Source organism: Notolepis coatsorum (genome assembly GCF_963971535.1).
Source record: "Notolepis coatsorum genome assembly, chromosome: 3".
Taxonomy (NCBI): Eukaryota; Metazoa; Chordata; class Actinopteri; order Aulopiformes; family Paralepididae; genus Notolepis; species Notolepis coatsorum.
In genome coordinates, this window is record NC_140167.1 from 872983 (window position 1) to 886262 (window position 13280).

General features: G+C 44.8%; 1 protein-coding gene across 1 annotated transcript in view; it reads left to right on the forward strand.

The window, feature by feature from the left end:
- syne1b (spectrin repeat containing, nuclear envelope 1b) overlaps nt 1-13280 on the forward strand; it is a gene marked incomplete at its 5' end in the record, with an annotated part of 448744 nt that overhangs the window by 192882 nt on the left and 242582 nt on the right. The window contains 8 exon segments of the mRNA XM_084310306.1: nt 190-282; nt 691-753; nt 4243-4407; nt 4609-4781; nt 5602-5755; nt 10973-11116; nt 12558-12722; nt 13225-13280. The exon segment at nt 13225-13280 is cut by the window's right edge and continues 262 nt beyond it. Coding sequence (XP_084166432.1) covers nt 190-282; nt 691-753; nt 4243-4407; nt 4609-4781; nt 5602-5755; nt 10973-11116; nt 12558-12722; nt 13225-13280 — 1013 coding nt within the window.

The window sequence follows — 13280 nt, forward strand, 5'->3', positions numbered from 1 at the left end:
TGTAGTGTGGTAGTGAAAAGGGTTAATTATGTACACAAAATATCAGAGGAGACCTCTGCCGATGACCGAGAAGTCAGGGTGTAGTCTGGTACGGTCCTTTTAACCTCTAAACGTCTGAAGTGAACTGTCTGGTGGTGTCAGCTTGCACGTCTCTGTGACGCCCCCTGCCTGCCTGCCTGTGCTCTGCAGTCTGCGCTGGAGGAGTTAGCCTCCCAGGAGCTCCAGCTCAGCCGGCTCAGAGAGAAGGCCCAGCTGCTGTGGGACCAACACGCCTCCGGCAAGGGCTTCATGCACCGCGTGTCCCAGCTCTCCGCTCAGTACCTCGCACTAACCAACCTCACCAAGGTAAGGGCTTCATGCACCGCGTGTCCCAGCTCTCCGCTCAGTACCTCGCACTAACCAACCTCACCAAGGTAAGGGCTTCATGCACCGTGTGTCCCAGCTCTCCGCTCAGTACCTCGCACTAACCAACCTCACCAAGGTAAGGGCTTCATGCACCGCGTGTCCCAGCTCTCCGCTCAGTACCTAGCACTAACCAACCTCACCAAGGTATGGGCTTCATGCACCGCGTGTCCCAGCTCTCCGCTCAGTACCTCGCACTAACCAACCTCACCAAGGTATGGGCTTCATGCACCGCGTGTCCCAGCTCTCCGCTCAGTACCTCGCACTAACCAACCTCACCAAGGTAAGGGCTTCATGCACCGCGTGTCCCAGCTCTCCGCTCAGTACCTCGCACTAACCAACCTCACCAAGGTAACGGTGCTGCTAACGTCTAGCACTAACCAACCTCACCAAGGTACGGCCGCTATAACATCTCTCTGCCACAGGCTGCCAGTGTGTCTGTCCACAGGGGCCTGTCCAGAGGAGGAGGAGGTGGGGGAGTGGGAGGAGGTGGAGGTGGAGGAGGAGAAGAAGGGGGAAGAGGAGGAGGAGGAGGAGGAGGAGGGGGAAGAGGAGGAGGAGGTGGAGGAGGAGGAGGAGGATGAGGAGGAGGAGGATGAGGAGGTGGAGTTGGGGGAGTGGGAGGAGGTGGAGGAGGAGAAGAAGAAGGGGGAAGAGGAGGAGGAGGTGGATGAGGGGGAAGAGGAGGTGGAGGAGGAGGAGGGGGAAGAGGAGGAGGAGGAGGAAGAAGAGTGGGAGGAGGATAAGAAGAAGGGGAAAGAGGAGGGGGAAGAGGAGGAGGTGGAGGAGGAGGAGGTGGAGGAGGGGGAAGAGGAGGAGGTGGAGGAGGGGGAGGAGGATGTGGAGGAGGCGGAAGTGGAGGGGGAAGAGTGGAGGAGGAGGCACTAACATGTTGTACCTCTGGATGAAGCTCTCTCAACTTACAGATGATTTTCAGTGACATTTCTCACACTTAAAGGAGCTGGAAGTGGTATAATCTTCATTTTAGATGAATAGCTCTACACTCCAACAGTCATCACTGATATAGAGTGTCTGGTCAGTAACATGGGTCTCTCAGTCCCTCCACTCTGCAGTAAACAGCCATCACTGATATAGAGTGTCTGGTCAGTAACATGGGTCTCTCAGTCCCTCCTGCTCTGCAGTAAACAGCCATCACTGATACAGAGTGTCTGGTCAGTAACATGGGTCTCCCAGTCCCTCCACTCTGCAGTAAACTATAGAGTGTCTGGTCAGTAACATGGGTCTCTCAGTCCCTCCACTCTGCAGTAAACAGCCATCACTGATATAGAGTGTCTGGTCAGTAACATGGGTCTCCCAGTCCCTCCGCTCTGCAGTAAACAGCCATCACTGATATAGAGTGTCTGGTCAGTAACATGGGTCTCTCAGTCCCTCCACTCTGCAGTAAACAGCCATCACTGATATAGAGTGTCTGGTCAGTAACATGGGTCTCCCAGTCCCTCCACTCTGCAGTAAACAGCCATCACTGATATAGAGTGTCTGGTCAGTAACATGGGTCTCCCAGTCCCTCCACTCTACAGTAAACAGCCATCACTGATATAGAGTGTCTGGTCAGTAACATGGGTCTCTCAGTCCCTCCACTCTGCAGTAAACAGCCATCACTGATACAGAGTGTCTGGTCAGTAACATGGGTCTCCCAGTCCCTCCACTCTGCAGTAAACAGTCATCACTGATATAGTGTCTGGTCAGTAACATGGGTCTCTCAGTCCCTCCACTCTGCAGTAAACAGTCATCACTGATATAGAGTGTCTGGTCAGTAACATGGGTCTCTCAGTCCCTCCACTCTGCAGTAAACAGACATCACTGATATAGAGTGTCTGGTCAGTAACATGGGTCTCCCAGTCCCTCCATTCTGCAGTAAACAGCCATCACTGATATAGAGTGTCTGGTCAGTAACATGGGTCTCTCAGTCCCTCCACTCTGCAGTAAACAGTCATCACTGATATAGTGTCTGGTCAGTAACATGGGTCTCTCAGTCCCTCCACTCTGCAGTAAACAGCCATCACTGATACAGGGGCGACAGTGGCTCAGGAGGTAGAGCAGTCGTCTGGCAATCCGGAGGTTCCCGGTTCGATTCCCGCTCCTGGGCAGCGTGTCGATGTGTCCTTGAGCAAGACACTTAACCCCTAATTGCTCCCGATGAGCAGGTTGGCACCTTGCATGGTAGCCTCCACCGTCGGTGTGTGAATGGGTAATATGTAAGTAACAAATTGTAAAGCGCTTTGGATAAAAGCGCTATATAAAAAAGCAGCCATTTACCATTTGATATAGAGTGTCTGGTCAGTAACATGGGTCTCCCAGTCCCTCCACTCTACAGTAAACAGCCATCACTGATATAGAGTGTCTGGTCAGTAACATGGGTCTCTCAGTCCCTCCACTCTGCAGTAAACAGCCATCACTGATACAGAGTGTCTGGTCAGTAACATGGGTCTCTCAGTCCCTCCACTCTGCAGTAAACAGTCATCACTGATATAGTGTCTGGTCAGTAACATGGGTCTCTCAGTCCCTCCACTCTGCAGTAAACAGCCATCACTGATACAGGGGCGACAGTGGCTCAGGAGGTAGAGCAGTCGTCTGGCAATCCGGAGGTTCCCGGTTCGATTCCCGCTCCTGGGCAGCGTGTCGATGTGTCCTTGAGCAAGACACTTAACCCCTAATTGCACAAATAACACAAAATATATGATCTGGTATCCCGTTCCAACTTTATCCAATCTGGAGAGAGAACTCCACACTGCAAACATAGTCTGACAAAAGTAGTTTAAGCTAATTATCTGCTTGAAACAAGTAGGCTAAGATCATTTGCCAGTGCAGTAAGTGGCTTGGCAAGATTTCTTGAAATAAGTAATGAATATCTAGGATTCCCTCTCCTGATTGGAGTGTGTTTTCTGTTTACTACAGAGTGGAGGGACTGGGAGAGGGCACAACGCTATCAGCTGAGTAACAATGTTCATCAAAGTGTTGAGTGCTACAGTGTAGGTTAGTTTATTAGGACAAGTGCAAGGTATTTTTTTTAGTTTATATTTTTTTATTTCAGATAATGGTTGAAGAAGTGCGTCTTTAGTCGACGGTGAAAGATTGGACGGGTTTCGGCTGTCCTAACTGGGGTGGGTAGTTAATTCCACCATTGTGGGGCAAGGACTGAGAATAGGCGGCTTCTCTTTGATGACCCTCCCGGAGCTTGGATAGGAGTAGGTCTGAGGCGGCCAGAAGATGCAGAGCGTAGGGGTCTTGAGGGTGTGTAGTTAGAGACCATTGACCGGAGGTAGGCGGGAGCGGTTCCCTTTGCCGCACGGTATGCCAGGTCGAGGGCCTTGAAGCGGATTCGTGCAGCAATGGGGAGCCAGTGCAGCTCCTTAAGAAGTGGGGTGATATCTTAGAGGGTGACAGGCTGGCTGTGCCCTGCGCTGTGGTTCTGATAACTAGTATCTTAGAGGGTGACGGGCTGGCTGTGCCCTGCGCTGTGGTTCTGATAACTAGTATCTTAGAGGGTGACAGGCTGGCTGGGCCCTGCGCTGTGGTTCTGATAACTAGTATCTCAGAGGGTGACGGGCTGGCTGTGCCCTGCGCTGTGGTTCTGATAACTAGTATCTTAGAGGATGACTGGCTGGTAGATAACTAGTATCTCAGAGGGTGACAGGCTGGCTGGGCCCTGCGCTGTGGTTCTGATAACTAGTATCTTAGAGGGTGACGGGCTGGTTGTGCCCTGCGCTGTGGTTCTGATAACTAGTATCTTAGAGGGTGACTGTGCCCTGCGCTGTGGTTCTGATAACTAGTATCTTAGAGGGTGACGGGCTGGCTGTGCCCTGCGCTGTGGTTCTGCAGGAGAAGGCGTCGCGGATCGACCGGATCGTCACCGAGCACCAGCTGTTCTCCCAGGGGCTGAAGGAGCTGCAGAACTGGGTGGCCGACACCAGCCACATGCTGCAGACCTACTGCACCCCCACCGCCGACAAGAACGTGCTGGACAGCAGGATGGTCAAGCTGGAGGTACGGGAACTCAACGAGGATAATTGCACTTGTTTTCAACCTAGACCCTGTCTTTTCGATGGTCATTGTACTGATTGTGTCTGACCAGAAGCTCTTTCTTGTGTGTGTGCTGCGCCAGGCTCTGCTGCCCTAACCCTAACCCCTTCTCATGTGTGTGTTACGCCAGGCTCTGCTAACCCTAACCCCTTCTCGTGTGTCCAGGCTCTGCTGACGGCTCGGCAGGAGAAGGAGATCCAGCTGAAGATGCTGGTGACCAGGGGAGAGTCGGTCCAGAGGAACACCTCCACCGAGGGGGTGCCCGTGGTGCAGAAACACATCCAGGACCTCAAGGCCTCCTGGGACGCCCTGATGTCGGCCTCCATCCACTGCAAGAGGTCTGTCTGCCATCGCCATGACGACTGCTGTCGTTTCTCTGCTTCCTCTTATTAATTATTCATAATCATATTCGATTACATTAGATTAGTTTATATTAGATTTGATTAGATTAGTTTATATTAGATTTTATTTTATTTGATTCGATTTGTTTATATTAGATTTTATTCGATTCGATTAGTTTATATTAGATTAGATTATATTTTTTGATTAAATCCTTCTTCATCTTAATTGTTTTGTTATGATGAGCAAACAGTACAGTATATACAAAGACCAGTTAGAGTGTAGAAGACAAGGGACAAACAAACACACCAAGACAAAAGGGAAACGACAATACATGAGAAGAAGAAACTAAAACGTATACAACAATAATAAAACTAAATACAAATACATCTACACACAAGGAGGACAACAATATAAATAAATGTATCATCATATCATAACACAGGACCAGATGGCATACTAGAAACATTATGCTAACATCCCCCCCCCACCCATACCCCCAGAAATCCCCCTACAACCCTCCAGATCAACAGTACACAAGTACCAATACTATCTTCTTCATATTCACTTCTGCTTCTTCTTCTTCTTCTCCTCCTTCATCTTCTTCTTCTCCTCCTCCTTCATCATCATCATCTTCTTCTCCTCCTTCTTCATAATCTTCTCCTTCATCATCTTCCCTTCCTTCTTCATCATCTTCTTCTCCTCCTTCTTCTTCATTTCTTCTTCTTCTTCACCTCCAGTGTGATTTAGAAATGTTAAATCCATGTCCAGTTGACCGTGTGGTTCTCATTGTTTCTCCTCGCTCTCTTGTCTCCACAGCCAGCTGGAAGGAGCTCTGTCTCAGTGGACCAGCTACCAGGAGGACGTGCGTCAGTTCGTGGCCTGGGTGGAGCGCGTGGAGGACGGCCTGGACCCTGGGGACAAACAGTGCTGTGAGATGAGGGACAAAACGGCCAATCTGGGCAAAGTCAAGGTACTGCTGGGTTCCCATAGGATTAATGATGTTAGAGATTGATTGATTGATTGATTTTTATTGTGGAGTAAAAGACAGCATCTAAGGGATAAAAACATGAGAAAGTGCAAGCACTTATTTCCATCATGGTCCCTGATTTTGGACATGGACAGACATCATAAAACATAGAGCATCATAATAAAAACATAGAGCATCATAATAAAACATAGAGCATCATAATAAAACATAGATCATCATAATAAAAACATAGAGCATCATAATTAAACATATAGCAACCCCATAAAACATTAACCTGTACCTGTAGATACCGCTAGAGATATATTTGCATTTGTTAGCCATGCTAGCGATCTAAACAATTAATCCATGCCAAAGCTAGATATGTAAAAGGTGAAAGACTCCCATTCACAGCCATGCTGATTTGGCAAAATGTCATGCAGCCATTTTCGTTTTAGTCAGGGGAGTGCCATGGTTTCTTCATAGAGCCCTGTCGTATTATTTTAGCGCAGCAGCTCACACAGGTCCGAGGTAACTTAGTCACGTGACTCAGTTGGTATTGCTGATTGGCTCGAACGCGGTATGTTTGTATACAGCGAACAGGTCTATTTCCCTGTGTCGTAGAGTTCTGACTTTATGCAATGTAGAATAATAATCGGGAATGAAGAAAGACACCAGGCAGGCTGTGTTTCAGATGGAATCTCCACGGTTTGAGGAACTGTTTTATTCAGTGAGTTAACAATGAAATTCACAAGATCCTAACATGTCATCTCACTCTTTTTATATTTATACTTTTTCATTCCTTGGCATGTTAGAATCATAGGATGGTCACTTCCCCATTGGTTGATATCTGGTGCAATTGGTTTTATTGGTCGAGATCTGGTGCAGTCTAGATTTTATTGGTTGAGCTTTGGTGGGTGTGTGTAGGTGTGTTCTAATAATTCTATTATTGCCAATTCTTCTTTTTAACTGCGTATTATTTTGGCTGTCCCCTGTTTTTCACAAAACCGGTTTGCACTGGAGTCTGTGAGTTCATTTCAGTGTGAGTTCATTTGAGGCCACTTGGCTGAGGTCAGATTTTATTCTTTGGTGTTATGGGTGAAGACTGGAAATATCCCTTGCACTCCTCATGGTCCCACAGTTATATTTAGCTGAAAGGGTGAATCTATCTCTGACACGGTTTGTCCAAGAAATGAGTGTCGGATGTGTTTTACGACTTAGTATTCCTTAAAATTCCAGAAGTTTCTTTTCTTTTAATAACAAAGGTTTTATCCAGCTGTAATTATGATTACATATATTGCATTTGGAACCTTGACAAATGGTCACTTTCATTAAACCCATATGTGTTTTGTAATGACATGTAAGCGTGTAAGTGTGTGTAATCTATTTTATATAGGATGTTGGTATACATATATGGCATTCTGCCACCACAATCCTCCCTTTCATGGCATTGCCATGAATATGTACCATTTATCCATGATTTTGTCATGTACTATATGTACATATATGTACTAGTGACATTTGTGTACTAGTGATTTATATGTAATAATGACTGTTAATTAGGGATGTCCCGATCCGATCACGTGATCGGAATCGGCGTCGATCACGTGCTTTTCAGAGTATCGGGGATCGGGAAAAAATAATAATAAAAATCGGCAGTCAAAAAAAGATAAATGTTATTCAACAAACATGACCATGTCCACGTCTTAAACTCATACGGAGGCCTTAGTTTTGGTTTTAAATTAGATATAATATATCATCATTAATGTATTTATTGTCACACAGAGCAGAATAATTATCCACAACAAACACATTCCCCTTTAATTTTCACCGTTGCAACAAACATTCCCTTTAATTTAGACGCTACACGCTACACGCGAGTCGCGACCACATCACAACAACAACACGTCGCTCCCGAAACACGGTTAATATCCACTGACTTGAGCAGCTAGACTTAATGTCAGAGGTTTGGAACTAAGCATTTTAAAATAGAAAGTCAAGCAAGTTGCAATGTTTGCAAGGAGGAGATTCCGCGTGGAGGAAAAACTCATGAAGCAGCAGGCTGGAGGCGAAGTTTTCAGACTAACTTTTCAACTGGAGGATAACGTTACGTCGGCGTTTCAGACCAGAATGGACCATTACGTAAGTCGAACACTGAATGTATACTAATGTGCAAACATATATTGAAACTTTTAATATTTCTCATATGAAGCAGAAGCACATTTCTCAGGGTGAATGTAATAACAAAAGCCTCCGCTCTCGCGCCCTATTATAGGCAACAGATGGGCTTGTCTCACTCTGCCAGTTTCTGACAAAAATGCGTCAAAATTGATTACTAATGTGAAAGATCGGATCGGAAACGATCGGATCGATAGATATTTAAAATCATATGATCGGGATCGGATCGGAAGCAAAAAAAGGCGATCGGGACATCCCTACTGTTAATACTTCACATGACTAAATTATTGAGTATAAACATTGCCTTACTCGGTACTCATATACTAACATGCAAGATGTACCTCAGATATACCTTGGTTATACAATACATTTTCATGAATGAAAAGAGGAAAAACCTGATACCGCAGATTTTGTTACAGGAAAAGCTCGTGCCCCAGTGTCTTCCTCTGTGACACCTGAAATGCTGTGTTTCATTGTTGTTCTTTATGAACCATCAGCATGCACAAATTGAACCTTTTCAAAGCATAGACAACTAGTAAATCCATTCCTTATTTGTAACTTATTCATCACCAACATCTTACTATTAAAACAGAAGCTTTTTTTGTATTTTTCAAAAACCAACCTACCATCTAAAAGCTTTTTCTTTTATATGTTAAAAATATCTTGATAATATTGCTAAGTAATAGTGCACACAACTGTGATTGTTCAGGACCCCTTGCGTCCCTTTTCCTTACACATCATCTCCCCATTTCCCATTTTTATTCAACAGTAACATTGTCCCACATTAGTGTTCAACCTGTTGCCCTCCTGTTCCCTTCTCGTTCTTCCTGCATCAGTCCTTCGTAGTATCCTGGATCCAGATACGGGGCTGATGGCTGTACACCTTGTCCATTCATCATCATTGCTCCTTGTATGCCAATTTCCGTGTCCATTCGTCTGTCCATTGTTCTTCGACACCATCTCGTCACACAGGGTCCAATGCAACATGCCAACAATAAAATTACAATTAGTACCACTACCACAGATACTGCTATCTTGGCTAAAATGGCACCCCATTTCCCTAAATTTAGCTCTAGCCAATCCCATGAAAGACCCTCACTGCCAGCGTTCACTTTGAGCTCAGTTTTCAATTTTGCTAATTTTTCTATAACAGAAAAACTTCCATCGGCCGCGGTATTGTTTGGAATATAAGTACAACAGAATTTATCGAACATGCTACAAACTCCGCCCTGGGCCGCCATCAACCAATTCAACACCTGTCTATTCTGCCAAGTCATTATACTTGCAGCGTGTAATTGTTGGCCTATGGCCGTGAATGCAGCATGTGTATAATTCATATATTTTTGTTGATTTAGATACAGGTAATTAATCCAATTCACGTTTGTGTTAATTGTTATCCATGGCAAGATGGAGGCTAACCCTGTTGCTACTACATTTTGGGCCCTGAACTCCTTTGGAACACCAGTGGGCTGATTAATTTCATTCAACACAACCCTATCTGGTACTCCAGAAGACCACAGGCCTCTCCTTGTTCTATCAAGCTTATTTAAAGCCTCCTCCACTTGAATCATCTCACTCACTCCTTCATATAATAAGACTACATGCATTTTTTGTCTTACCAGGGCACACAGGCCTACCCATCGTGGTGGAAGTTCATTTTGCAGAATATTGTTCCCACACATCCAATAACTATCTGCAACCACAAATGTCTGCTCACTTAACAGATACAAAAGTGGATTGGTCATTTTTATAGTTGCACACGTTTGATCCAGTGGTCCAATCTGAATCCACGGTGCCGGGTGCCCTAACCCTTTAAGGTATTTTTGAAGAATGAGCGCTCAGCCTCAGGAGACCCAGCCAGCAGTAAATCTTAACTAAAGAGAAATTCAAATTCCTCACCTTCTCTGCCGGCAGAACTGCTGTACAGGTCCCCGAAGGCCGGACCCCCAAAATCTTTTCCAGTTGCTAGCTCTCCTGGCTGGCTCGCCAATTGTCGTAGAGTTCTGACTTTATGCAATGTAGAATAATAATCAGGAATGAAGAAAGACACCAGGCAGGCTGTGTTTCAGATCGAATCTCCGCCGTTTGAGGAACTGTTTTATTCAGTGAGTTAACAATGAAATTCACAAGATCCTAACATGTCATCTCACTCTTGTTATATTTATACTTTTTCATTCCTTGGCATGTTACAATCATAGGAGGGTCACTTCCCCATTGGTTGAGATCTGGTGCAATTGGTTTTATTGGTCGAGATCTGGTGCAGTCTAGATTTTATTGGTTGAGCTTTGGTGGGTGTGTGTAGGTGTGTTCTAATAATTCAATTATTGCCAATTCTTCTTTTTAACTGCGTATTATTTTGGCTGTCCCCTGTTTTTCACAAAACCGGTTTGCACTGGAGTCTGTGAGTTCATTTCAGTGTGAGTTCATTTGAGGCCACTTGGCTGAGGTCAGATTTTATTCTTTGGTGTTGTGGGTGAAAACTGGAAATATCCCTTGCACTCCTCATGGTCCCACAGTTCTATTTCGCTGAAAGGGTGAATCTATCTCTGACACGGTTTGTCCAAGAAATGAGTGTCGGGATGTGTTTTACGACTTAGTATTCCTTAAAATTCCAGAAGTTTCTTTTCTTTTAATAACAAAGGTTTTATCCAGCTGTAATTATGATTACATATATTGCATTTGGAACCTTGACAAATGGTCACTTTCATTAAACCCATATGTGTTTTGTAATGACCTGTAAGTGTGTAAGTGTGTGTAATCTATTTTATATAGGATGTTGGAATACATATATGGCATTCTGCCACCACACCTGCCCATACCTGTACCTCCCCTCCCCCCTCCCCCATGCTGCTATGACGCCCGAATTTCCCCAAGGGGATCAATAAAGTAATATCTTATCTTATCTTATTCAGTATGGGACGAAGAATGGCCAAGCGTGAAACAAACACCCATCATGTTAGATTTTAAATGATCATTATATGTGGAAACAGAAATCAGATGTTTAGAAGATGTATAATGTGATCCCTCTTCCTGTGGTCATCTCAGCTGCTGCATGAAGAGGTCCTCAGTCACAGCGCTCTTCTGGACACCATCGCTGCTAAGAGTGCCAGCATGGCGGAGCACTACGTCACTCAGCTGGAGCTCCAGGACCTACAGGAGCGCTACAACACCGTCAAGGACAACGCCATGGTAACCAGCTCTATAGGGAGGCGTAGTGGTGACGTCATTGCTGTTTCCTTTTTCACATCTTGAACGATAGATACTCGATGTCAAATGGGCCATAGTATTGCATCCATAGCTATATATATATATATATATATATATATATATATATATATATATATATATATATATATATATATATATATATATATATATATATAGTTATAACCCTGCAAACAAGGTGAGCGACTCCATAGGTTTAATGTGTGGCAGCACATAGTCATATCCCGTTCCCAGCGTGGCAGCCAATGAGTTAATACTGGATCTTGTAAACGAGTCACAGTGGATCAGTAATATCGTGCTTTTCCAGTGTTTTTCCCTACTCTACCACTGCACAGAAATTAGGCATTTTCTTTCCGAAAGTGGTTACCAGTGATTACAGGCAGTAGGGATGGGAACAGAAAGTGGTTACCAGTGATTACAGGCAGTAGGGATGGGAACAGAAAGTGGTTACCAGTGATTACAGGCAGTAGGGATGGGAACAGAACGTGGTGACCAGTGATTACAGGCAGTAGGGATGGGAACAGAAAGTGGTTACCAGTGATTACAGGCAGTAGGGATGGGAACAGAAAGTGGTTACCAGTGATTACAGGCAGTAGGGATAGGAACAGAAAGTGGTTACCAGTGATTACAGGCAGTAGGGATAGGAACAGAAAGTGGTTACCAGTGATTACAGGCAGTAGGGATGGGAACAGAAAGTGGTTACCAGTGATTACAGGCAGTAGGGATGGGAACAGAAAGTGGTTACCAGTGATTACAGGCAGTAGGGATGGGAACAGAAAGTGGTGACCAGTGATTACAGGCAGTAGGGATGGGAACAGAAAGTGGTGACCAGTGATTACAGGCAGTAGGGATGGGAACAGAACCGAGTTAAGGGTACCGACGAGTACCGATTCACGTGAGATCCGCCGGTGCCACATTTCAGTACTGTACATCTTTTTATAAAAAATTTTTGTCCGATGACGTCAACGTTTTGTTTAACGCGAAACGAAACCTATGAAGTGTGCCGCACGTTCACACGCACACAATACACGCTGACCTAGGATCTGACTTGATTCAACAACAAAGCAGTCGGGGCAAATGGCAAGCCGAAAACGGTTGCAAGTGTTGTTACACTTTACAAAGCTAGATGCAGACAACGCTCGCTGCAATATTATATATTATATACAGTATATATTAACAAATTGTTCTAAATAAATAATAATGATAATAAATTATTTGAAGTTTGGATTATATATATATTTTTTTACAACTGAGGTAGGTAGATAAAACATTTTTAGAGACTAAAGTACAGAAAAAAGGTACCGTTGGGTACCGGTATCGGTTCAAATGTGAAAGGTACCCAACCCTAACAGGCAGCCATGTTGGAAGAAGGAGAAACATTGAGAAACATGTTGTGTGCCCCCAGACGGCGGTGGGCAAGGCGGAGGAGCTGGTCGGCGCCCACCAGGAGTACCAGCGGGACCTGCACGCCTTCGAGGACTGGCTGGAGCAGGACCAGGAGCGGCTGAGCTGCTACACCCAGCTGGAGGGAGACGTGGACGGGCTGGAGGAGACGCTGACGAGGCTGCAGGTCTGGGCCCTCCTTCCTGAATCATAATAATCATAATAATATAATATATCACCATGGTAACGCAGAGGCTGCAGGTCTGGGCCCTCCCTCCTGAATAGTAATAATCATAATAATATAATAATAATAATAATAATAATAATAATAATAATAATAATAATAATAATAATAATAATAATAATATATTTGATTTGTAGGGCCCTTTATAGTTCTCAAAGCGCTACATTGTAAAAAAAGAACATAAAAGCTAGCAAGAGAGTAAAAAAAGAGAAGGTAAAATAAGCAAGATTAAAACTAGTAAGGAGTAAAAAGAAGAACACTAGAACTAGTAAGCTAGAAAAAAACATAAAATAAGAAGAAGGGCTAAAACTGTTGAAAGAACATAAAATGTGTGGAGCTAAAACTAGATAAAAATCAACAAAAGGCTCCATTAAAAAGATGAGTTTTTAGGCCCTTTTTACACTAGCTGACCTGAGACCTGCCTCTGGCGCCCCCTCTCTCACAGGAGCTGCAGCTGCGCTGCACGGAGGGCCAGGCGCTGCTCAACGCGCTGCAGGTCAG